Raw genomic sequence first — 27,303 nt, forward strand, 5'->3', positions numbered from 1 at the left:
ACTGCATGCTGGGCTTCCCCTCTCCAGCCCTGTGGCCAGGACCAAGTCCTTCCCAACTGCTCACCCCCAGTTCCTCCCCAGCCTCACTCAGGACTCTACACCCTAGTGCCTGTGCCCAGTTGTGGGAGACCAGGCTCTAAAACAGGTCTGCTTCCTGCGCTTGCCTTCCCCCCCTCACATCACTCCCCATCCTTCTGGGATGTCAAGTGTGCTAGGCTGACACCCTCAGCAGCTTTTATGATGAGTAATTATTCATGCTTCTGTCTCAGGTGTGTCAGAGAGCCCGACCACCCGTCCCCTCTCACATCGCTCTGCTGTAGGTACGACTTGGCTGCCTGGATGAAGTCTGGTCGGTCAGGGGTCCACCTCCAGTAGGCTTTGTTGGCTTCATACTGCTTCTTGTAGTCCAGCTGTTTGTAACAAGAGAAAAATAGATCATTTCATTCCCTGGGCTGAATTCGTAACCATGCACGGCCTGGAGGGAGACATCGTGCATCTCAACATACAAAAAATCATGGTTCTTTATGCAAGCGAGAGCCCCACTTAATATTTCTGGACAATTTATGCCACTAGTCAGCCATGGAAGAGGTCGTCTCATGGGACCATTTGGTCTCAAAATGGGGCTAAAAATTTTAAAGGCCTCCAGGTAAAATAATGCTACAATTCCTTTCACTGTCAGTGTAGCTTTATCATCTTCAGAGTCAAGGACTTTCAACATCTAGCTAAACTCAGGCTTGATCTTTTTTAAATAATTAAATTTAGAGTATTCATTTCGTGCTGGGCACTTTTCTCAGTGCTGCCTAACTACTACCTCATTTAATGGTTGCAATGGCTGCACGAAATTGACAGCTGAGGAACCAAGCAGCGGGTTAAACTGCCCAAGGGGAGGCAGCTCGTGAATGACAGAGCCCGCAGAAACTGGCTCCAGAGAGGCTCCCACACTTGCAAGACCCTCCCCTGAGCTGGCCGCGTGGCTGCCTGGGGCCAAATCTGAGGCACATGAGCACAGGGAGCTTAATCTGTGTCCTGGGAAGAGCCCTCAACAGCAGGCACATTTCTTTCCTCACTCTTCATTGTTCTGTCAAGGTACATTTTGCACATCATCAACTCTGCAAGCTTTTGAGGAGCTTTTCCTGAGGTTTGCTTTATGATGCCCTGAGTTTTCTCCAGTTATTGTCAAATTTTTCAAACCTACAACAGAGCTGCAAGAATCCTAGAGAATACCTGTACACCCACTACCTCGACTCTCTACATCGTACATTTTAATGCATTTGCTTTCTCACACACCCATCCTGCTACCGACCCAGCCCTCAATCCATCCTCGGGACACCTGCGAGCTACCTGCCCACCCCTAAGGTATTTGCAGACCCTGATTAATATATGTTCTTTCTGACACTAGGGGCATTCACTGGGTTATAATGGTTTCATTATGTAAGAAATTCATGTATTTTTTATCAAAATGCACAAAAATATTGCTGTGTTTGAGGCTTTAAAGTGAGCAGGAGAGAGACACAGGCTAACTTCTGACAGCCTCAAGGGACTAGAATGTGCTTGCTTGCATGTGCATGTGCATGCGTGTGGGTGTTTTCCCGAAGAATCAGGTTCTAAAGCAGGACAGGACAAAGATACAGAGGGTGGAGGGAATGAAAGATGACGAGACACTTTCCAACATGCAACCTTCATTCCAGAATTAAATCTCCTATTTCTCAGCCACCTGGCAGAGAGACTGAGTGGCACAGTCACTGTGGCACAGGTTTGGCCACCATGGCTCTTCCCCACTCTCCTCTGCGAGAAGCAAAAGCGCATTTAGATTCCAGAACCAGGAGTCATGCTGCTGGGGCTAACTCTTGACCCAGACTCATTAGAGCTCAATCACCTGAAGAGAGAAGCGAAATCCCCCATTAGCCTTGGGAAAGTTTCTGGAACTTACATTGGTGTTGACTTTGTAGGCATCCTTGGCTGCTTTGATATGAACAGAGTCTGGCACAATGGTGCAGTTGGACTTATTTCTTTGGTAAACTTCTTTGTATTTCAGCTGGGGAAGAAACACAGTGAGACAAGGTCAATTTTTACAGTGGCCTACCAAGCATTAAAAAGGCAAGAAATTAAAACCATCACTATAGTACACAATGTTTCATAAGGCAGACTAAGTCTGTTGTGAAGAAAAAATGCTACCACGCACTTTCCTCGAAAGGCCTCGAAGTTCGTATTTTTCATCAATATCTCAGATTATTGTTATAAGCAGAAAGTTTGGAAGAACAGATACAGAAATTCTTCATTTTTCTACAGGGAGAGGGAATGGGCTGCTCCAGAGAAAGGATCAAATAGAGGTTTATGAACAAGTGATGTTCATGTTTGAAGTGCCGAAACTTATTTATTATTTTTTTTAAAGGTTTTATTTATTTATTTGTCAGAGTGAGTGAGCACATTCAGACAGGCAGGCAGAGGCAGAGGGAGAATCAGGCTCCCTGCCGAGCAAGGAGCCTGACACCGGACTCGATCCCAGGCCGCCAGGATCATGAGTCGAGCCAAAGGCAGCCGCCCAACCAACTGAGCCACCCAGGCGTCCCAGGAAACTTATTTTAACATAAGAATGTGAAAAAATATTTTTAAAATACTTTATAATTCCTGCCTTCATAAACAGGGCACTGGATGTATTTAACATTTTTCATGGCACATGGCAGAGAGGATCCACTCAGCTGTGCCCAGTCAGTTCACAGAATCACCAGCAAAAAAAGGATGATTTTGGTTTCAAGCCACTGGCTGACTGCTGCGCAGGAATAAATAACTGGACCAGGGTTCATTACGTCATGTTAGAAAGAGCCCAAGATGAGAGGGGCTGCGAACATTCTGGTACTTACATCACTGACTTCATCTTTGACCTTTCGGACGTGCAGCAACATGGGTGTGTCGTGGATTGTCGTGTAGCCTCTGGGCTTGGCCTTGTTGTATTCCAACTTATAAAGTATCTGAAGGAGAAGTAAAAGCAGAAGGAGACAATATTGTGCATCTCAGTTTACAATATAATGTAGCATAAAGATATACAGGCAAAGTGTTTTGTGTGCTTTTTGAGTGTACCTAAAGGAATTCCGTAAAATCAACAGGCACTTTCATGCTTTCTGCTTAAAGCTCCACTGCCTCTAAATTGGCATGTCTGCCAATTTAGTTGGAATAATTCTTTATTGTACAAGAAGAGTTGTGAGCAGAGCAGGACATTTAATATCCCTGCCTCCCTCCCACTAAACAGCAGCAGAATCTTCCAGACATTGTGACAATCAAAAATGTCCCTCCACATTTGTAAACACTCCCCGAGTCCGAGAATCCATCCAGTGTTTCTTGCACTTACATCACTAATTTGTTTGTTGACTTTTGTAGTACGCAAGTGTTCTGGAGTATCCACGATTGAGGTAAACTTGTCCTTTGATTTTTCATAGTCTTTTCTGTACTTGATCTAAATTGCAGAAGAGAAGAACAAGTTAACTTGAAGCAGAATAGAGGGCTTTAACGAGGGTAATTTTCTTCAAAAGACTTCCACAGCAAATAATAGGATTATTAGATAAGCCATGGGTCACACTTTATCTTTTAGTCTAACAGAAATGTTTAATAGAAAACTATATTTGATAGCAATCGTGTAATGGAGTGGGCAAATAATCATAATAATAAATGGTATTTTTATACATTAGAAGCTCAGGCCCAGTGAGTTTAAAAAAAATTGAACCAAGGGACACATCTAGAATGAATCCTGGAGCCAGGACTGGATCCTTGCTCTCTGTACTCCGACAGATAATGATTCACTTACAATATGCTGCATCAAATATGTATGATGTCTTAAGGTATATATCCATGTCAAAGATGAAACAGATATAAAATTTAAAAACGAGTATATACAGTTTAAAGTATTTATGATTTTTAAAGACATTCACTTTTTGTAATTTCCAAGTCACATTCCCATGCACACAAGCCGTTTAAAGCACTTCAGATACGAAAGCGCAACAAAATGTCATGCATGACTATCTGATGATCCTGTCAGAACAAAGGAACAAGTTCAGGCAAACAGGATGTTCTTATGGAGACCTCATCCCCCTCACTTCGTGCGTTGGTCTGGTGTCAAACTAAAGTGATAAAATGAGTTTCTAATACAAAAGACTGATTAAAAGCTTTTTTTTTTTTTCATGTGGGAACGATGGCATTTTATCAACATCTAGAAGAAGCAATTATCTGTTTGTTTTTTTTTCCCTGATTCAAATGTACCTTCCTCCATGTGATGCAAAAGTGGTGGCATGAGCTTCAGCTGACCTTGCAGGGAGACAATGTTGACTGCCAACAAGTGTGTATGAGGACAGCTATGCTGGAAATAACCTAGTAAATTCGCATCAAGCTCAAGACGGGCCATAAATAAGTACAATACTCAAGGAGCTGCACCACGACCCTCATTGTTCCCAGATGGTACACTTGCAGTGATCACTGAACAACGGATATTAAATGAAAACATTATTCATATATTTTAGATGTCACTGAATCTACTTATATCCTCAATCCCTAAGGAATCCATTTCTTTGGGGCAAATATTAAAAAAATTGAAATCAATGTTTTACCAGTTTGGAAATAGAGTCCAAAACAGCCTCAGTTACTCTTACTGGGAGGCACTAGATGATATATGGATGCGGCTGCCACGCAGTTACACGTGGCCACAGGCAGAGGTCATCTGTAGGGAATGAATACTAAGGCAGCGTTATCGCAGGGAACCAGTCGGGCAGGGAGCAGGGGAAGGGAATCAAGGAAAGCTTAACGTTAGCGGTCTCAAGGCTTCTCAGTCTCTTCTTCACATCATACCAGACATTACCTGGCTCCACATGTGTGTGTTGTAGAGGGCAGTCAACATATCTGGACGTAGAATTTCATTACATCCTTGTTTCAGAAGCATCTTGGCACTAGATTTATATTTTCTCTGTTCATGCAAAGAGCAGTGGAGCACAGAAGAGACTTATGAAGACAGGAGAGAACACGGCTCTATATCCCAATCACTTCTGAGTGAAGAGATGTAGGCACACACACTTCATGTACTCAAATATACATGTGGGTGAAGACACCAGCTACAGGGCAGTACCAAGCAGAATGACTGCAATACTTGCAGCAGAGAATCCGTCATCCTCCCAAAAGGGGAATAACAGAGCTAGTCCCACCAACACCACCTTACAGGACAGAAGATGTCACTGGAGTAGAAAAATGCAGTTTAAGGAGTTCTGTCCTCTTTCCTTCCATTAATTTGTGTCTTTGTTTTCACTTCTGCAACTCAATTTGCAGTTTACAAGTAGATCCTCCAGGAGAATAAAGGGAGGGAGGACCGATTTTTCTGTTTATCTTCACCACAGCACATGTGAGGACACAGAGTATGGACTGGCACACTCAAAGAGCTCATGGGCTCTTTGGGTGGCTAGACAGATACTTTGAAACGGAACATCCCAATATCATAGGCGGAACCTATGACATCCTTGCAGCAGACGGAACGACATCTCATGAGAAATCTGGAGCACAGTCCTGCCTGGGCTGTCCAGCCAGCAGCATCACAGTACCTGACTGATCTGGTCGCCTGCGATCTTAGCCAGCAGATGTCTAGGCTCATCGACTACCAGATGGTATTTATCTTTCCGCTGCTCATAATCAGCTCTGTATTTTTTCTGCTCAAACATCATATCAAATTATGGCAAGAGTACAACTTCAAGGCTACACAGAAATGTCCCAAGATAAACACTCCAGAGAGCCAGAAACAGGTCATTTCTAGCGATGGGCTTCCAAAGCATCCAGAATAGTAATAACATGGAGGTAAAGAGAGTCAATTGAAGATCACCTGGAGAAGGCTAGGACTTGGGATAGATCTGATTTGATGACACCAAAATTGGACAACCTTGTGCTTAAACATCTTCCATCTTTAAATACGATGCCATAAGCAATGTTAGGTTTTATGGCATCTTAAATAAGGTACTAATGAGCTATATGTTTACTATCTAAGGTTGTGAGAATCAAAAAATTATTCATGGGCAAATTCTACCAGTCTTCTTATGGTAGTAAATTTGATTATAGAAGAGACCCTGGAAATCCTTCGCAAATTATAAAACAGTAACAAAATTTATCAAGACTGTATTCCTAGGAAGCTTCTGACAGTAATTCTTCAGTCATCCCGTGTGGACATCTACTGAAAATGAACTAAATCGTTGTTGTTAAAAATAACAAAAACAACAAAAAATTCACATATTGAAATAAATATACCATTGGCGACATTTTCATTTTTAGATACATTTTACTAATTTTCTAATACTGTTTTTTGATTTCCATAAATCCATAGAAAATCCAAAGATAGTAAATTAAATATAAAACCATCCAAATGTAAGTTAATGTGTAGCTTGCTCATTTCTGCCATTTTAAGCTGAATTTAAATTATGGCAACAGCAGTTCTAGGAAAGACTGGGTAGACTATAAAGGAATATTTTGGGTGCAAATAGATACTTCTCTGCACCAATGTATGAGTAACAGTGGCAATACATCTGACTGCATAAATCACAACTATCCCTGAGGGGTGACTCTTCCAACCACGGCCATTTCTGTGCCCTGGTAAGGGATGCCAAATTAACCTTGAGCCTTGAAGTCTCCCAACTCTAGACAATATAATGTTTAAGGGAGTTTGGCTGATAGTCAACAAAATCCTTGACCTCCTTCTTGTCCCCCAAAAAGTTGTGCTGCCCTATGCTAGTACAAACAGAGGCAATGATAGCGGTGGGGCCCTCACACCACTCTGGACAGTCCCTTTTACTTATTCACTGGACAGTCTCTTCACTCTGCTTTTGGTAGAGCCCATCAGATGATGACATTATAAGAGGCTTTCCAAATCTTTATCTTGAATCAACATTTAAATTGACCTTCCTGTTATTTTATGTATTGGGCTTTAATCAAATAACTCTATAGACTTCTTAAGGGAACTGAATAGGCTTAAATGGATCAAGTCATACATACCTCATTCATCAACTGAGTTGCATACTTGAAATGCTTATTGATTGGACAATCTGCAACATACTTGAAATCTGACTTCGTCCTTTCAAATACCTCTTTATACTTATACTAGAGAAGAAAGAACATGGTTACTTATAGCAGGCTGTGATTACCTTAAGAATGAGACATATCATTTATCCTATCATACAACTGAGATGATTTATTCATGGAGACTAACAAGTAATTACTGAACACTTTGCCTTCTAAGGCAATGAAATGTATACCCAGATGGATACCTAAAATCTAGCCTCCCAACACATCCTTTATTGAACAGATGTCAACTCAATCTATCTGCCACATTAGGCAAGAACATAAATCAGTTCCTTCATTGTTTCTATATAAGGGTTATTATTTTATTCTATGTGAACTTGAAAGCATTTTTAATCCATTAGTTTGAAATAATTTTCCAGTAATTAATTAGATAATCATAAAATTTTAAGCCAGAGGTGAGCTAACATCTAAACCACCATCTTTTTTGAAATGACCCTATGAACTAAGAATGTTTATTAACAATTTTAGGGGACTGTAACAAAGACTATGTGACAGAATGAATGTTGTCCACAAAGTTTAAAATATTTACTATCTGGCACTTTTTAAAAAAATTGTTGACTCCTATTTTAAAACTCAAAGGAAGCTAAGCCAAGTGCTTTATTTTGTAAATAAGAAATAGGAAAAAGAGGCCATAAAAACAAAGTTATTTGCCTCAAGTCACACATCAAATTTGTGGACTAAAATCATCCCCCTTTGTATTTGTTAGCATAGTAACTCTAACAAAGTAAGTCATCCAGAGACACAGTAATAGAAGGAAATTCTGCAAGAGCCATGAGAAGTTATACTAAGATGGCTTTTCATTAAATTCAAGTAAATGATATAAATAAGTGATGACTATAGTCAGTGAGGTCAGTACTAAGAAACTTCCTAAGTAGAGTGAATTCAGTACATACTGCAACTACAGGGTCTAGAAGCTAGGATAGAGAGAGACATATCGAAAACTACTGCTTCAGCACTGATTCTCTCTGTGGGCACCGAAATATGTTAAATGCAGGTGATTCTTATCCTTGAGTAGACGTACCTTGCTGTAGAGAGTCTTGTTCTTTTCAGCCAGAGTGAAGTCAGGGGTGTCATAGGCATAGCAACCAATGCCCCTAAGCCAGGTCAAATCTTCTTTATATTTTACCTGGGAGAAGAACATCATCAAAGAATTTTGAGAACCTATCTCTGAATAGTAGTAGGCTAGGATCAATCCAAGTAGAATAAATAGAAGCTCTGACTGCTGAAGCATAAGGAATACTAAAGTATTGAAACAATTATTTAAGAGAAGTTTTCAGTAATACTGATTTCTGCTCATTTTATGGTATATTGTTGTGTCATATATGGAAAATTTAATTTTTAATACTAATCAAACCAATTCAAATTTGACAGGCATGTTTTCCTAGAAAGTATATTAGCTCAGTAGCTATATTTTCACACAGAGAGCTGAAATTTCTAAAATGAGCATTGTTATGTGTCTTCATTTTTTCATGAAGTGGAATCAAATGATCAAATGATCAAAACTAGTCTATTTCCTAGATAAAGTAGATCACTTTCAGTCCTGTAATAGGATATCATCCATTTAGAAGAAAAAGTAAGTTTATAAATTTGAATATTTTTTTCTCTCTCTCAAGTTAAAGCTCAGTTATGTAGCAGTGAGTTTTAGGATTTAAACATCCATACAGAAGATCTGAAATCTGGCCAAGTGTTTCATCAGTTTCTATGCAGTGTTTGATTTTGTAAGTCACATGGGAGTATGAATTCATATGTAAAACCAGAAAGTTTTGAGACTCACATCACTGACTGCATCAGTGACTGCCCGGTGGTGGAAATGGTCTGGGCGATCAGGAATGGACAACCAGATTCCCAACTGACTCATGTAGTTCTCCTTGTATTTTACCTGTGGTAAAAACACAAAGACAGCTATAAAGTCTTACCCAGCTTTCATATAAAAAAGTCTACATTTCTCTAGAGAGTTTTAAGAAAGGGAGAATACTTAAAGAAAATAGTAAGTTATTAAGCCCAACAAAGTAGAAATATGCAGGGACATACTTTACTAATGTCGTCTGTGACTTTACGATGATAAACAATGTCCAGAGCATCCTTCACAGTGTGGTATTTTCCTTTGGTCTTTTCAAATGTTTCTTTGTAGCGTAGCTGGAAAGAGAAAAAGCACAGAGATTGTGAAAAAACACCGTGTTAAATAATTGAGTTCTTTTAAGCTTGAACTCTCTTGAGTTTTCTCTTAGGTTTTCTAATGAATAAATTTAGAGAGATTAAAAAGCTTATTTTAACATCCTGGAAGAGAAGGACATTAGGAGAAAACTAGTAAAATCTGAATAGAGTTTAACTAATAATGAAGCATCAATATGGATTCACTCATTGTGACAAATGTCCCATAGTAATGTATTAACAATAGGGGGAAAAGGATATAGGGAATATGGGAAGTCTGTCCTATCATTGCAACTGTTCTGTAAATCCAAGACTACTTAAAATAAGAAGTTTATTTAAATCTAAAACAAGCAAACAAACAAACAAAAAACTAATTGGGAGGAGAAAAAAGGAAACAACTTTGTTGAGCCCAAGACTTCCTAATGAACATGGAAAGAGGAGAAAGATTTAGTTTACAACTCCTAGTATCAAAATGCCTTCTCCAGGAGGCAGTCCTGAAACTTTGTTTTATAATCTTGATCTCTGTCGTAATTCAAGAGATAACATCTCTGACCTTAACCTAAGACTATCATAGAAGATTCACCCTGTTTCCACAAGATGAGCTCTTCTCTGAACAGTCTGTTTTCAACCTCAAGTCTTTTGGGGTAGCTGAACTAACACATAATTAAAGGTGTCTTTTGTCTGACATTTTAACTTAAGTTTTCACATGAATAATCTCATAAAATTGCTTAGCTCTACTTGGGGGGAGTGCCAATGTAGAAAAGCCAAGCTCAATGCCAGATATACCCTTGTTACATCCGACTATTTTAAAGGTTAGAGTTATCAGCACTGGTCTGAGAAAGTCCTAGGGGTGGAGCTGTCCACTGCGGCGTCATGAGCCCTAGGTGCCAGCTTTATTGGGTGACCACTCCCAGAGAGGGGTGGTAACAGAGTAGGCTTGGTTCCAATTAATATTCAACAGTAACCTTGAAGTGATAAAGATGGGAATATCACAAGAAGACTAAAATATCCTAGGGGATAGATTTTGAGGGTCGTTTACAAGTTTCTCAGTTTATATTTTAAGCCAAATGATCTGTCCCTGGGCCCCGAGAGTGTAGAACCAGTGCCCTGGTATGTTGGTACGCTGTAGCCCTGAGCAGCACCCACGGGCATTTTACATTTAGTGAAAAGCATGCTAGTGACCTTGGGTGTGTCAGGAGATGCCGGCAGGCACAATGTGCTCAGCCCGTTTATATCAGGCTGTTGGATCTCATGCCACTATACACCAGGGGTGGGACCTAGGATATCTCATAGCGTGGGGGGGCGGGGGGGGACACAAAGTGCTTGTTCAATTAGTAGACTCCTGTCTGCTCCAAATGAAAACTGCTGACAAAATTATGGAACTGAGACACTGTTTCAGTTTTGCTGTGCCCTTTCACATTTCTATTTAGAGATCACCCTGATGACTTTAAGATGCCCTGGAATCCTAGAGCAATCTTCTTAAATTGAGGGGCTATGGGGTTGCTTGAGCTTTGGGCTGAGTTTAAGTCCCCCTATGCCCAGTCCTCCAGGGATTCTGGTTCTGATCATGGGGGCAATGCACCTGCAGGTGGGCTTTTAGAAACGAAACCGATAAGAGCTGGTTATCTACCCTAAGTTAATTTCATCTTTATTAACAGGTAATCTCATTACCACTGAAAGCCAGTCTTGTCCTTGTTCATGTGGTATGGGGAATGAAAATCTGTCCCTCCTAATTTTAACAAATGTGTCATTCTCATGACAGAGGTGATCAAGAGAAGAAAAGGAACAACCTTTTTCTGCATGTTAACTAAGTGCCCAACACCATGTCAGGAATGTAATATACATTATTTTGTTTTGTCTAACTTCATTATCACAATTCTTATCCTCATTCCACATACCAGAAAACAGAGTCTTAGAGAAATTAAATTATATAGAATCATATAGCGGGCAAGTGACAGCAATGGGATTTGAACCATGTTTGGCTGACTCCAAGACCATGACTTTATGGATAAGTAACAATTATTTGTCAAGTATCCCTAGCAAATGCCACCAAAGAATTATAAGAAAGGGTCATAATTTGCTAAGAAGGTCAACAAGAAAAATAATAGGCTTTTAGACTCTCCCAGCATTATTCTTTGCTACTGTGCCTGACCGATTCTGTTGTGCCTTTTGTTGTTTCAGTGTTTTTGTTGTTGTTCTCATGATCCATGTTGTGGACCAGGTCTTTGAACTATGGAGTACAGTAATATCTTCTGTGTCTTAGGTACCACAACCTCAGCTGTCCCTATCACAATAGAAGAAAGAAGAAAAGGACACATACATCGCTGGCATTCCAGTAAGCTTTCTTGGCTCTGATGAGGATTGGCGTGTCTGGAACAGGGGTGTACTTGTCCTTCATTTTTTCATATTGAATCTTGTACTTTTTCTGAGAAACAAAGGCAGAAAAGAGACAAACTTAAGTTTAAGTGTTTTTATCCTTCCCAATTCACAGTCACGTCATAGATCCAAACTAGGGCCATGATATATTGGGCTTGATAATGGCTTTATCTTCTGTGTTTTTATGCTGCTGAGCATAATTACAGAAATCAGCTCTCTGATCAGAGGCAGCAAGGGAAGGTTTTAAGGAAACTTTTTTTTTAATGATTTATTTATTCTAAGAGATAGAGAGCATGAGCAGGGAGGAGGAGGGGGAGAGGGACGGGGAGAATCTTAAGCAGATTCCCTGCTGAGTGGGGAGCCCGATGCGAGACACAATCCCACAACCCTGAGATCATGATCTGAGCTGAAATCAAGAGCTGGCTGCTTAACCAACTGAGCCACCCAGGTGTCCCAAGATTTTTTCCTTTAACCCAGTGCACGCTGGTGCCAAATTCTCAACTTACCTCACTGACCAGGTCCTTTACATCTTTAGCATGCTTCAAGGCTTTGGTCTGGTTTCCAGCATGATGATGGGGTCTCTCTTTGGTGGCAAGTTCAACATAGAGATACTAAATGATTAGAGAATAGGGATCAGATGTTAGAAACATAAAACATTTATTATTCAGTATTCAGTCATTTTCATTCATTTCTAACTATTCAATGGGAGGGCTAAATCTACTTGTTCTGGCTTTTCCTGTATTTCTGTTCATTTGTTTCTTTCTGTGTTCCACATTTGGAAACATGATACATACACTAGTTACCTAAGACCCTTACTGTTGAGTATGGCCTGATCTAAAACCATGTGGTAAAGAATGTTATGGAAGAATGAGTGGATTCTGACAAAGCCCTCACCACACTCCCACCACCCCACTCATTTTTGCCTGAGTGCATAAAATGTGGTTTATCATGAATAATAGATAGGTCCTACAGAACGAATCAAGCGGTTTGGTCCACAGACCATTTATCCAATGAGGATACAATGAGTTGTACTCACAACTTAAAAAATAGACATGATATGGCTTGTTTATGTACAACACAACCACAGTTCTAATGGCCCCAAAGAAAATTGCTAGAAGATAAGGGCCATGAGGCTGCATCAAGGACAAGCAAGCGTGAGAGTCTGTTACTGAGCCGGAGTGGGCAGCCACAGGCAACCACCCTCCCCGCGATGCCAGTGCTGTGGGTTTAGGAGTCTCTGTTTATGAATCTCACCTGACTCTGAAGCTTCTGCCCTCGCTTGGCTCTTAAAAGATCAGGAGTGTCGGGAACTGAGGTGAAGATTGATTTCTGCTTTTTGCCTGAAGCTCTGTACACCAGCTGTACATAAAATAGTCATTACCATTATTTCTGTTTCATCAACACATTATGTTCTCTGCTGAGAGATGCATTTAGTAGTTACTTTATAAAGAAACCAAGACCTGTCCCACTGCAACAGGCTCGGTTTCTGCTCAATAAACCAATAATTTATTTACTTCCCAAGCCCTCTTTTCTTTTTCCCTTGTATCAAAATAAGAGACATTCTGTAGCTGGCCCAAGATTCCAGCCTCCTACCGCATTCTCGGTCCTGTTCTCACCTGCCCTGTTCTAGAAGCCTGTGCCAGCAACTATTCTCACCCCACTCTTGACATCTTCAACCTTCTCATTTCTCCAGCCTTCTCCTTTTATCTGCAAATAAATCCCAGTCCTTTCCTTCACTAAGCCTTTTCCAATCTCTACCTATGACCTTGTTTCTACCTTTCATAGCCAAGCAGACTACATATTTCTTTTTTTTTTTTCCTCTCTTTTGGTTAATTTCTCAAGGAACAGTTTGGCTTCCATCCAGCCACACCAATGAAGTCACTCTCATGAAGACTACCAAAAACTTTACAACTGCCAGATACAAGAATTGTTCTCTGTAGCAACTGAAACTGCTCAGCAGTTTCATTCCTGAAAACGTCCTTCTCTGCCTCCCATTCTTGCACTCTCCCCTACATGGCCGCCTATCTTTCTAAGCACCCCTCTGCTTCCTTCTATGGTTCTGTCCTCCAAAGGCTGTCACTGGCTGGAGTCAGGGTTGGCCTCTTTCACCCTATACTTCTCCTTGGGTAACCTCATCTGTTCGTATGACTCAATCATCAACTCTCCTGAGTCAGACCAAAATTTTCAACAATGTTCTGAACTTACCATGTTCATTGCAGAATTCTTTGTATTATGTCCATCTCCAGCCCAAATCTGCTTTTTTACCTATTTTCTCTACTTTGCTAAATGACTCCTCACTCTCCCAGGCATGCGGGCCAGAAACTTGAGGAGTCATCCTAGACTTCTCCCTCATTCCCATAACAAATGGTCATGAGGGGCGCCTGGGTGGCTCAGTGGATTAAGCCGCTGCCTTCGGCTCAGGTCATGATCTCAGGGTTCTGGGATCGAGCCCCGCATCGGGCTCTCTGCTCTGCAGGGAGCCTGCTTCCTCCTCTCTCTCTGCCTGCCTCTCTGTCTACTTGTGATCTCTCTCTCTGTCAGATAAATAAATAAAATCTTTAAAAAAACAAAAAACAAAAAACAAATGGTCATGAATTCTGGGCTCCTGACTTTGTGATAGCTTTTAAGTCCAATCCACCTTCTCCTTTCTCACAGACATTGCCGTAGCTTGGCCTCCTGTATCATTTCCTCCCTTCCTCCTGTATCATCCTCAAGATGCTCCTAAAAAACCTTCCTACATCCTCCATTGGATCACTCTGCATGGCTCATTTATCTTTTACAAGTCTGAGAAGGAGATTTTCTTAAAGCTCATATCTAATCATACCTTAATGCTCAGAAATAGTTCTTCAGTGATTTTTCATCAAGTCCAATATGAAGATATTGGACTTCGTGAGCTGGCTTCTATCCTGTTTCTAGCCTCTTTTCTCAACATTCTTCCACACTCCCTTTCTGCTATTTGAAACTGTTTCCATTTCTAAGAACTCATTATGGCCAATTTCATATACTGCTCTTTCTGCTTAGAATGTTCTTCCTCCTCTTATCTGCCTGGAAAGCAGAGTCCACACTGTCTTGATTATTCCTATATGATATCATTCATCATATTGATGTTTGTTTCTCCTCACATATTATGGGCCCATGGAATGCAGGGGCTCAGCTCTATCATTCATACTTGGAATAAAAGATCTGAAAAACAGTAGTCCTTTGATAAATGTTGAGGGAGTTTCATACAATGAGGCAAACTAGGAAGTACAAATGGGCAGCAAATAAATTCTAATTATCAATGTAAATGCCTGTTGAACAGATAAAATAGAGGAGATAATATGTATATACATATGAAGGTGCGTATCTATTTCTTTAAATATAAATTATATACAAGCACAAGTTGAAACAAAATGTAGCTCATCTGCTTGGGGCTGTTTTTTGTGTTACTTCTGAAAGAAAAGAGATAAACTAAATAAAAACTTACTATTTCTTCCGGGCTAAATTTCAAATAAAGCAAGCCAACAAACTCATAGAATCTTATGGTTAAAAGGACCCTGAATCATCTACTCTAATTTTCTAGCTCAGCAAATTGGAGTATTGAATATATGAATTATACAAGGTCACACAACAAAGTGGAAGTAAATCTGGGACTAAAACCCAACTATCCCATACCATTTCTAGAATTTTCTTCATATTATATTTCCCCCATACTTAGGTATGCATTGTTAATGCTTCTTTATTTTTTAAAATTTAAGTCATGGTTAGTTGACATGGAGTGGAATATATAGGTTTCTGGAGTAGAAATCAGTGATTCATCACTAATGTAAAAAACCCAGTGCTCATCAAATCAAGTGCCCTCTTTAATACCCATCACCAATCTAGTCCATCCCTCACAGACCTCCCAGTATATGTTTCCTGGGACAACATTCCTGATTGCTAGTACTATGAAGTATAAAAGTCAAGAATCTATACAACTCAAAAGCAATTCAAAAGTTGAGAACTCTACCTTCCTTTTGCCATCAAACTTTTTACTAAAACAGTGTTTTCCAAACTTTCCTGATCCGAAAAAAACCCAAAAGTCCTTATTAAAACAGACTTACAGGTTCCACTAAAGACCTTCTGAATCTGATCAATATTTTTTAGAATTTATTTAAAGTAAATAAACTAAATTTCTCCCACCCACTATTTCCCATCTATGGCAAGCACCATATATATACACATATATATATACACACGTGTGTGTGTGTGTGTGTGTGTACACACACACATTAGGTTCCAAATATAAGAAAGGTCATATATTTATCTTTCTCTGATTTATTTCACTTCACATAATGCCCTTGGGGTCCATTCAAGTTGCGCAAAGGGCAAGATTTCATTCATTCTGATATATGTGGCTGCCACCTACAGGACATCTCTTGGTCACTCAGCTCTGAAGGTCAGGCGAGCTTGTGTTCCTGGTGCTGTGAGACTGTTTACAAAGGTCACCCAGAAAGGAGCTCATAGCCTTGTCTGGGAGTCTGATTTTTGCAACTCCAGCCAGAAGACACCTCTATGTCATCTAGCTCTAGTGGCTGGTAAGGCTTACTCTTGTGGGTCCCACAGGGCTGTAACCAATAGGGAAAGAGTTCTTAAGTAGCTACTATCCCCAGGGCATAGCAAGAGACAAAAGACCCAGGAGCTCAGTCTTTCTGTAAAGGAAGCTTGTTAGCTCATCATCCTAACTGCAGTTTGAGGGGCAGGGTTTTGATTAAAAATGCATCTTGGACTGACTAAAATCCTTTTCAGAGAACTTAGAGGGCATTTATTATCTTCATCCTTACCCTCTATTATGCTTTGGAGTGCCAATATCTCCTGGAGGGAAGCTTTTTACACACCTGGTGCCTGATTTTTGCAGCTGCCAACCTGGGGATACCCCTTGAGTGCCTGGCACTGATAGCCTGGAAGGCTCGTATTTCTGGGTCCCACAGGACTATGGCAATTAGAAAGACAGTTCTTGGTAGGTTACCACCCCAAGGTCTTTCTGTGAAGGACACCTCTTTGCTTGTCCTGGAATTTTGGCCTGAGGCATAGGCTTTAGGTATGACTCATATTTATGACCTATAGAACTGTTAACAAGGAACAAAGTTGTAGATGCTATCTTGGTGCTCTACCTTTGCCTTGCTCCAGCTTGCTGGTTTCGTAGGGTTTATGATTGTAGTCCCTTAGGATTGTATGTATTTGCATACACTTAAAAGCTGATGCCTGAGGGTTTGGCTTCCAGTCAGCCTCAATCTAGGTGCTGAGATCCTCCCCTTTGGGACCCTGCATGGTCTTGGCACATCCTCAACTACCAGGAACTATTAAAAATATAATAGGATACTTACACAAGCATAAAGGTTCGAGAGACAACTAAGAGTTGAGACAGGGCTGAACAACAAGTTTCACCTCCTACATGAGGCCTTCCTTCAAGACTGGAAAGGTGGTTGTTTCACTTATTGTATAGAAATTAACACAGATAGTCAAGAAAAATGAAGAAAGAGGAATATGTTCCAAATGAAAGAACAAGATAAAACTCAGAAAAAAAACTTAATAAAATGGAGCTCATTTACTTGATAAAGAGTTTAACTTAACACTCATAAAGATGCTCACCAAACTGCAAAGAAGAATGAACACAGTGAGAATGCCAACAAAAAGATGGAAAATAAAAGAAAGTATCAAATAGAAGTTACAGAGCTGAAGAATACAATAACTGAACTGAAAAATACATTCAAGGGGTTCAACAGCAGACTAGATAAAGCAGAAGAAAGGATCAGTCAACCTGAAGACAAAGCAGTGGAGCTCACCTAACCAGAGTAAAAGAAAGACAAAAGAATAAAAAAGAAGTGAAGATAGATAGGCTTAAGGACTTGTGGAACAGCATCAGATACACTAACATTTGAATCACAGGGCTTCCAAAAGAAAAAGAGAGAAAAGAACAGAAATCTTATTTGAAAAAATAAAGGCTGGGGGCGCCTGGGTGGCTCAGTGGGTTAAAGCCTCTGCCTTCGGATCAGGTCATGATCCCAGGGTCCTGGGATTGAGCCTGGCATCACATCGGGCTCTCTGTTCAGCAGGGAACTTGCTTCCTCCTCTCTCTCTGCCTGCTTCTCTGCCTACTTGTGATCTCTGTCTGTCAAATAAATAAAAATTTTAAAAAAAGGAAAAATAATGGCTTAAATATTAATTTCCCTAACCTGGGGAAGAAAACAGACACCCAGATCCAGGAAGCCCAGAGAATTCCAAATTAGAAGAACCCAGAGAAACCCAAAACAAGATACATGATAATTAAAATGTCAGAAGTTATAAAACAATGGGGCACCTGGGTGGCTCAGTGGGTTAAGCCTCTGCCTTTGGCTCAGGTCATGATCCTGGAGTCCTGGGATCGAGCCCCGCATCGGGCTCTCTGCTTGGCAGGGAGCCTGCTTCCTCCTCTCTCGCTCTCTCTGCCTGCCTCTCTGCCTACTTGTGATCTCTGTCTGTCAAATAAATTAAAACTAAATAAATAAATAAATAAATAAATAAAACAATGAATACTGTTACACTGAAAAAATAAATTAATTAATTAAAAAAAATGTCAGAAGCTAAAGACAAGAAGAAATTATTAAAAGCAGCAAGAGAAAAACAACTTGTTATATACATTAACTGCCCCCCCCCAATAAGAGTATCAGCAGATTTTTTAGCAGAAACTGCACACCAGAGGGAGTGGCAAAATATACTCCAAGTGCTGAAAAAAAAACTTCTGACCAAGACTACTCTACTTGGCAAACTTCTCTTTTAGAAGTGAAGGAGAAATAGAGTTTTCTAGACAAACAAAAGCTAAAGGAGTTCATCATCATTAAAGCAGCCTTATAAGAGATGTTAAAAGGATTTTTTTAAGCTGAAAAGAAAGGGTTCTAATTAGTGATAATAAATCTCACTGGAAAGGTGTATATATATATATATATATATGGTAAAGGTAGTGAATTAATCACTGGTATGAAGGTTAAAAAACATTGTAAAAATAACTATGATTACATTTAGGTAAGAAATACATAAGATAAAAACATGTAAAATGTGACATTAAAAACATAATAAAACATGGCGGGGGAGTAATGTTGAGATTTACAAGAGGATCAAACTTAAGCTGTTATCAACTTAAAACAGACTGTTATAAATACCAGTTGTTACAAGTTACTTCATGGTAACCATAAAGCAAAAACTGATGGAAACATACAAAAGATGAAAAGAAAGAAATTTAAGCATATCACTAAAAGGAATCATCAAACCACAAAGGAAGAGAGCAAAAGAAGAAGAAAGGAAGAGAGAGGGACTACAAAAACAGCCAGAGAACAATTAATAAAACAGAAGTAAACACATACATATTAATAATTAATCTATATGTAAATGGACTAAATTCTCCCATCATAAGACACAGAGTGGCCAAATGGATGAAAAAAACCAAACCTACTGGGACACCTAGGTGGCACAGTTAGCTAAGTGTCTGACTCCTGGTTTCAGCTCAGGTCATGATCTTGGGGTTGTGATATCAAGCCCTATGGGAAATTCACTAATAGGTAGAGATTAAATAGCATGATACTGAACAACAATGGGTCAAGGAAGAAGTCAAAAGAGAAATTTTAAAAATCCTGAGACAAATGAAATTGTAACATTCCAAAAATTATGGGATACAGTTCTAAGGGGGAAAGTTCATAACAATGCTTACCTCAAGAAACAAGAAAAGTCTCAAATAAACAACCTAACTTTACATCTCAAGGAACTTGAAAAAGAAAGACAAATGAAGCCCAAAGTTAGTAGAAAGAAGGAAATAAAATCATGGAAGAAAAAAATACAATACAAACTAAAAATGTAACAGAAAAGGTCAATGAAAGAAACAAAATTGACAAACCTTTTGCTAGACTCACCAAGAAAAAGAGAGAACTCAAAATCAGAATAAAAGGGATGTTATAACTGATACCACAGAAATACAAAGTATCAAGGAGACTACTATAACCAATTGTGTGCTAAATAAATTGGACAATCTAGAAGAAATGGATAAATTCCTGGAACTACACAACATGCCAACGCTGAATCATGATGAAAGAGAAAATCTGAACAGACCAATTACTAGTAAGGAGACTGAATCAATAATTAAAAATCTCCCAACAAATAAAAGTCCAAGATCAGAAGACCTCACTGGTGAGTTCTACCAAACATTCAAAGAATGAATACCAATCTTTCTCAAAATCTTAAAAAAAAAAAAAGAAGTGGATCAATATTTTATGAAGCTCACGTCATTCCTCCAGTTAGGCAAGTGTGCGAAAAAATGAATTACTGAATAGCTATTCTTTTTCCTCAATGTTCATGCATAAGACATACAGAATCCGAATAGGAACTGGGAAAAGGAGAAATTAAGAGTTTTAGATAATTCTGAATCCAAACACCCAAGAGAAATAAAGGTATTTTGGAGATACCAATAAGCACGTTAAGTGGCCATACGATGTTTTATTATGTGGCACTTGGAGGACAGCTGTGATACTTAAAGCAGTGGTTTCCAACACTGGCTGCATGTTAGAATCATTCTGGAGCAGCTAAAAGCATGCAGATGCCCAGACACAGAGAATCAGAAGGTCTGGTGTGAGGCTAGGCAGTCAGAGTCCTCTCAGGATAGCTGAGAAATATTTTCCAGGTGATTCTGATACACAGCCAGTGTGGAGAAGCACAACTTTGCTGAGAGAGAACATAAGCATTCCTGGCTAAGTGCTGAAGCAATATAGGTAAGCTTTCAGCAAAGCAAAGGAACTCAATGTATCATTTGTAAAAGCTAAAGAATTAATCACCCTTTGCCTCTAGCTTACTAGGAGTTTAGGAAGCTGCGCACTCCCCCAGTGAGGTCACTTGGTTTGCCAGGACATCTCTAAGTCTATGAGCATAAGTGATTCCTAATTAGCAACCATTAGAAACACTGAAAATTAGGAGTCAGTGAAGTGGCCTGACAACCAGTGTGTGGCTCAGCTTGGTGAAGTCTGATGAGAATGGCCAACTTACATTTACATTTACATAATGTACATAATAAATTACATAATTTACATAATAAGACCATTTACGTTTGTGGAATGCCCCTACCTTTACAAAGCACATCGAGTCACTGGCAAACATGGACATCTATCATAGTCAAAGCACTGCAGGATACACATCTAAACAAGGTGGGGTCCACCTCTCAAAAGGAACCAAGAGTGTAGGTGAGAGCACGAGATCTATACACAATTAGCTGCAATAAGCCTCCGGGGCCAACTGAAAATGAAACAAAGTAGTCTAGAATTTATTGAGTAGGCCACAGAGTAGGGAGCCATTAGAAGACTTTGCCATGGCGCTGCCATGATTAGGGTTTCTGAGAGCAGGGATTAAAGAGTTTTGAAATAAATTCAGCTTGAAGACTGCAACAATAGTTTAAGACAGAAGGCCTTTCCAGTTTATAAAATCGTGTCAAGTCTCAGCAGTTCTAGTCACAGGCAGTCAAATATTGATATCCTCATCTTATCAAAAGGGGACAAAATAAGTAAACTGAGGCAAAATGAGGTCAAGTTTTCTTTACTTGCTTACATATGGAAGCCACTCCGTAATTAAAGGCAGAGGGGAGATTTTTTGCTGAGTGTGGTGGCTGAAAAATAGTCACTGGAGGAACAAGTCACTCGTAGTGACAGGTTCAGCATTCTTACCTCACTCAGATGTGTCTTCAGTTCCTGCACTTTTCTGTATTCCGGAGTGTCAAGCACCACTTTGTACCTGTCTCGCATCTTCCTTGCCTTATCGGTGTACAGGTAGTTAGACTTAAAAACACAACAGAAATACAAATTAGTTGATCATTTAAAGAATTGCATGCCACGGTCACACGCTATCTTTCATGTGCCTGGCACATGCAACTTGAGCAGGACTTTCATGTACCCTGGAGGTCTTCCCATCCCAATAAAGACGACTGTCATTTCGCTGAGTTCATCAGCTTTCAAAGAGGTACATATCAGTTTAAGTGAGTCACGAATAGTTCAAATCAGTTAATAGTAAACTTCCTCTTAAAAGTAGCTGCAGGAAAAGATTTTCTGTCCAGCACCTTGCAGCTGGTGACAGGATATATGGAAGCTGTGCAGGGATAGCTATGTGCCGTGAAGGTGTGCACTCACCCAGAGTTTGCGCAGGTGCCGGGAGCGGACCATGTCGGGAGTGTCATACAGGAAGCAGCCCAGTCCTCTGAGGATCCTCAAGTCCTCTTTATATTTAATCTGTGTGGCAGAAACAGAAATACAGCTGGCCATGAGTAACTATAAACCAGGAACAAATAAGACAGAGTAGTGACAGTTTTCTCCTGAAAGTTTTCTTTCTGGTTGAACACACCGACTGACACTGTATTCTTAGTATGCGTGCACCCAAATGAATCACAGGTTTTAAAATTTAATATCTAACCTGAGCTGAGGAGAACACTGCTGTTTGTTATTATTATATTGATGGGAGAAAACCATAGATTGAATGGAATGGTCTTTTAGGAGAAGGAAATATTTAAGGAGAAAAAAAAATGGCAGGAAGAAGTTGTTAAAGGGAATGGGAGTGGGGATGAGCGGAAGATACGAAACAGGACCCAGGACAGAGTCCATGTAGAGTGAGGAGCTGGTAAGGATTCAGTGTTGAATGTAGGATGGTGGTGAGCAATTCTTGTAATTCCCAAGTGGTCCTCTTACTACTATTTCCATAGCTGGAGAAATGTGGGGTTCTGCTTCCACACAATTTCACTTCCAAGTTTTATACTCAGTTTAGAAGTACTCAGTGCAGAAGGACATTCAAAGGCCACTGGCTGGCTTACATGTGGATAGCCTCTTGGTAAGAGCCTTTTGGAAAGACCCTTATGAGATGCTTACATCACTGGTGATGTCTCCCACGTAGCGGCAATGGATCACTTGGGGTGTGTATGGCATTGAGATCATGTGGCCTCGCATCTTGAATAAGTCTGATTTGTAGATTAACTAGAAAAATACCCAGAAAACACACACATCAGAGACCAAATTGTTGACAGTCCCTGGGTTCCACAGCCCATCTTCCTCTCTCCTAGGAAAATACCCACCTCACTAACAGCCTCTTGTGTCTTCTTGACTTGGCGGATTTCAGGTGTGTCGGGAGTTGTGTGAATCTTGTCTTTTAGTTTGTGGTACAATTGGCGATACAATCTCTACATTGGAAGAAAAACCATTCCAGGTATTTAGTGTAGGAAGATGAAGGCATCTGTTGACTAATCAACAATCAAATATTCTACATAAAGAGCCATGAGAGGGGCAATTACGGATAAAGAAAGGGACTGAGATTAGGAAAAAAGAGGAAATGGTAGTTATTTTATTTAGATGAAGAATTTTAAGCACAAAGTCTTTCACATTCTATCAGATGATTGGATAGGATCAGATATACAAACCAATCATTTATATAGAAAACAAGGGTCATGAGTCAGGCTAAAATATAAATTCATTAAATATTTTTTAATACAAATGTCAAAGAGGAATTAATACACATTATAATCTATGAATGAGGTCTCTACAATGGCATTACCAAATATAGAAAAATGTTGCCAATGGATTCAAGTATCAAAATGGTAGCTAAAAGGACCCTTTTATTCCTTGCTAATGTATAAATTTATAAGAGATGGTAAACTCTTAATGCACTTCAAACAAAGCCATAGTCTTTAATTTTTATTTTTTAAACTTAAATTCGATTAATTAACATATAATGTGTTATTAGTTTCAGAGTTAGAGTTTAGTGATTCATCAGTCTTATATAATACTCAGTGTTTGTTACATCATGTGCCTCCTTAATGTCCATCACCCAGTGATGCCAACCCCCCTCCTCTCCAGCAACCCTGTTTGTTTCCTATGATTAACAGTCTCTTGTGGTTTGTCTCTATGACTTTTTAAAAAAAGACTTTATTTATTTGACAGAGAGAGACATAGTGAGAGAGGGAACACAAGCAGGCCGCCCACCGAGCAAGGAGTCCAATGCAGGGTGCCATCCCAGGACCCCGGAATCACAACCCAAGCCAAAGGCAGACACCTAACAACTGAACCACCCAGGTGCCCCTCCCTCTATGATTTTGTCTTGTTTTATTTTTCCTCTCTTCCCCCATGATCCTCTGTTTTTTTAAACTCCACATATGAGCAAGTTTCTTAACCCACTAAGCCACCCAGGGGCCCCAGTGAGTGAGTTTCTTAAATTCCACATACATCTTGTATTTATCTGATTGTCTTATTTCAAAGCCATGGTCTTTGAAACTCAGTATTTCCCCCACAGAATCAACATTCACAGTACCTCACTGGTAACATCGTTGACCCTCCGGACATGGACAAATGGAACGTCTTTGGGCCCAAGGGTATATCCGTTTGCCTTGATGTGTTCATAAACTTCTTTGTATTTGAACTGGAAAAGCAAAGTCAGAATAAGTCCACTGATGGGTAAACAGAGAGTAGCTCTACATTTCTCAAATAGAAAGAAGCTGTTGCTTTCATTTGAAAATTACTCTCTAGGATTAAGTATAAGGAAAAGTCACTGACAAATTTTAATAGTAATCTGAACCCTGAAAATGATCTTGTTGGCTAATAAAGCCAGGTCCAGAAAGGAATAAAATTCAGTGTTGCCTAGATAAATCTGTTTGTAGGCAAGTATGAAAAATATGAGAAAAAAAACTGTCTTTTTAGTCCCAGTACAGTTAGGAAATTAGGAAATGCAAAGAAACGAGAGACTACTTTTGAGACTGATGAATGGCGTTATAGACTGATTTTAAAAAATGACATGTGAGATAATTAAATCTGCAACTCTCTGCTTTGGAAACCATATTTTTGGGCCCCTGGATTTTGGACCCTGCCTGGCCAGCAGTTAGCCAAGAAGTCCTTTCTTTTCCAAAGGAATACACAGTGATGTTAGATCTTGAAGATAATATTATGGCCACATATCAGCAGAATGTGTATGAAGCTCTATTTCTGGTATATGGCTTGGAATAGTTCAGAATGCATCAGTACTAACATCAACAGAAGTAAGAGGCAGGATGACAGCCATGAACCCTAAGCCGAGGTAAATGACTTATGCAGATACAATCCCACAAAAGTCCTATGCTAACCCGATGGGCTACCCAGGCACTACCAAATTGCAATTTCACAGTACCCCTAGGAAACACACTGTCTCCCCTTCTCTAGTCCCACCATTATATCGTATTGAACCTTCAGGGTGTGATGAGGGCATTAGAGTGGTTAATAATGAATAGTAGTGCCCCCCTCCCACTTCCAACCCCATCTTAATGAGGAGACCACTCACATAACTGCTCATGTATCGGGTGTCTTTGGCATGTTTGAAGTGAGGGGTGTCGCCTGGAAGCCTATATCCAGTAGGCAGAGAGCGCCGGCCAGCATCTCGGTACAGACCCTGCCAGAAGGAGGAAGAGTGAGTAAATCACATCTACATCAAATAACTGATTTAAGTTAAACAAATCACATGCAGCTCACGTTAGGTTTTCAGTTAGATACTTCATGTTCTTATGTTCACTACACTGATTTCAGGAAGAAATTAAGTAAGTTAAGAGTCAGGCAATAAATCAGTTTACTTTTAACCTATTTTTGAAAGAGAGAAGAATGAGTGAAGGGGCTCATAGGAAATAATTCTTCTATGTTTTGAAGGTATGCCCAGTTAGCTACATGGTATCTAGCAAGAAAATGGGAAAGGCAGAGAAAACAGGTAGTTAGGGGTGTCTCTTCCATTAACCCCACCCTCTGGAGATATCCATGTCATCACCAATCCCTGAGAGAGTCATAATTATAAGGCACATCTTTGGAAACCCGTCCTCCCCATAAACACAGTGTCTTGATGTCAGGCTACTCTGGGGTCAGGATACTCTTCTCCCTGGCAGAAGGGGGAAAGATGTTTCTGACTATGACCTTAAGTAGTCTGGTTTTGTGGGGAGAGCTCCAGGAGTAGGAATAGTATTTGAAATATTTAAAACCAAATTACTTTTAACATTCAATGTAGGAGACTAACATCGAAGGTTGAGACCAAAGTAGCATGACCTGATGACACAGAATAGGAATATGAAATATGTGAATGGAATCCAGTCTCCTTCTCTTCTGAATTCCAACAGTAATTTCTAGCCCTCTCTCTCATTATTAGCAGTCTTTTGTGTTTATATGCCTTGTCTTTATCATCTTGTTTTAAGTTTTTTTGAGCCAGAGATACAGGGTTGCCTTTCTTCATTGTATCTTGTAAACACTGCTCTTAAAAAGCCCATTTCTTGCTTGGCAGAAAGATCCTGCCAGCCAAGAGGGAAGACAGACTATGTTTGGTTTTTTTCTTTGACTTTTTTAACTCATGGGAATGGAAGAGCATTTACAACGGACAAGGTCAGGCTGAGAATGCCCAGGCCAAAGTGGTTTCCACGGAAGCCAGCGGCCTGGCCCTTGTAGGTTGCCTCTTGGAGTTCTGCTGGGCACCGTGTCAGGTTCGCACTGCTCACCTCACTCTGGAGCTTGTAGGCATGAAGGGCCCGCTCCAGATCCACAGTTTTCGTTGTTGGAGCCACTTTGCCTCTGACACTGTGCACATAGTCATGGTGGTAAACAGCCTGTGTGCAGAGAGAAGAGGAGTCAGTTGGTTTCAATCGCAGCAGCATTGCTGGAAAGAAGCAAACTAAATGGAAACCCAAGTCTCTCTTAAAAAAAAAAATAATAATAATAATAACAACAATAAGTAGCCTGCTTCCCTCTGGCCAGAGAACTCTGATCTATTATAGGTCATACCAATGGGACCACAACCAGCGTGTGGACCCCCACACTGAGAGAGATGGGGAAGACAAGGCTGTGAGGCAGGAGAGGAAGAGCGGGTGTTTTACCACTGTTTAAGTTTCAAAATAAGTAGGCTTTAACATTCTAACTCACTGGTAGCATTCTCTGTTTACTAATTAACCTGCGGGGTTAGTTTAAAAAGAAAGAAAAAAAGGCAGCTTTGGGGGCAGCTTTGGGCCGATGCTGCCAGCCTGGCGTCAGACATGGCAGTGGGTATCTCGTCCGCAGCGCACACAGAAGCACGCGGAGGCGCAGCTGGGAGGGCTCCGCCCACGCCTCGCAGAGGATGCGCAGTAGAGGCCGGACCGCCCCCTTCACTTCAGAGACAGAACTGTTGCTCTTGACACAAGGATACAAAACGCAACTTTAAAGCAAAAAGCTCTCAGACACCGAGTATTCCATACAGTGAGACTGCTGACACTGCCACCCTGGGGGCTGATAGAACGCACCAGGCTTTTAGCAAACAAGAGCGCTCTAAGGCGCTAACTCTAAGGCTCTAGCTCTAAGGCGCTAACTCTGGTCTCCCAGTTACAAAAGGCCACTTTCTTTCTTTCTTTCTTTTTTTTTTTTTTTGGCCACTGTGGCCAAGTCTTCCGCATGACTTCCCTGGAGGCACTCACATCACTTAGTTGTTTCCCGCTTTTGACAGCCTGCACGTAGACTGGAGTATCAGTGACCAGCTTGTAGTCATTCCTCGTTTTCTGTGCATGAGATTTGTACTTGATCTGCGGAGAGGAATAAATTAAGCCTGTGTTAGATGGTTCACTGTATGAGAAATTGCTGCTTTCACAGAGAGTTTTGTTTCTTTTAACTCATGACATTTACTTTCATTAACACTTATTCAATCAAC

The 27,303-nt window shown here is 40.2% G+C and overlaps 1 protein-coding gene across 1 annotated transcript in view; it reads right to left on the reverse strand.

Moving 5' to 3' along the window:
- NEB (nebulin) overlaps positions 1-27,303 on the reverse strand; it is a 215,371-nt gene that overhangs the window by 35,584 nt on the left and 152,484 nt on the right. Inside the window, exons 98-117 of the mRNA XM_046019740.1 lie at positions 27,074-27,178; positions 26,126-26,233; positions 24,937-25,044; positions 23,938-24,045; positions 22,709-22,813; positions 22,506-22,610; positions 21,777-21,875; positions 21,318-21,428; positions 12,877-12,981; positions 12,129-12,233; positions 11,567-11,671; positions 9,127-9,231; positions 8,870-8,974; positions 8,117-8,221; positions 7,009-7,113; positions 5,574-5,678; positions 3,347-3,451; positions 2,862-2,969; positions 1,931-2,035; positions 306-410 (exon numbers count right to left, since the gene is read on the reverse strand). Of these exons, the coding sequence (XP_045875696.1) occupies positions 306-410; positions 1,931-2,035; positions 2,862-2,969; positions 3,347-3,451; positions 5,574-5,678; positions 7,009-7,113; positions 8,117-8,221; positions 8,870-8,974; positions 9,127-9,231; positions 11,567-11,671; positions 12,129-12,233; positions 12,877-12,981; positions 21,318-21,428; positions 21,777-21,875; positions 22,506-22,610; positions 22,709-22,813; positions 23,938-24,045; positions 24,937-25,044; positions 26,126-26,233; positions 27,074-27,178 (2,112 nt within the window). The remainder of the gene's footprint in view (positions 1-305; positions 411-1,930; positions 2,036-2,861; positions 2,970-3,346; positions 3,452-5,573; positions 5,679-7,008; positions 7,114-8,116; positions 8,222-8,869; positions 8,975-9,126; positions 9,232-11,566; positions 11,672-12,128; positions 12,234-12,876; positions 12,982-21,317; positions 21,429-21,776; positions 21,876-22,505; positions 22,611-22,708; positions 22,814-23,937; positions 24,046-24,936; positions 25,045-26,125; positions 26,234-27,073; positions 27,179-27,303) is intronic.

Source organism: Meles meles, chromosome 9, assembly GCF_922984935.1.
Source record: "Meles meles chromosome 9, mMelMel3.1 paternal haplotype, whole genome shotgun sequence".
Lineage (NCBI taxonomy): Eukaryota > Metazoa > Chordata > Mammalia > Carnivora > Mustelidae > Meles > Meles meles.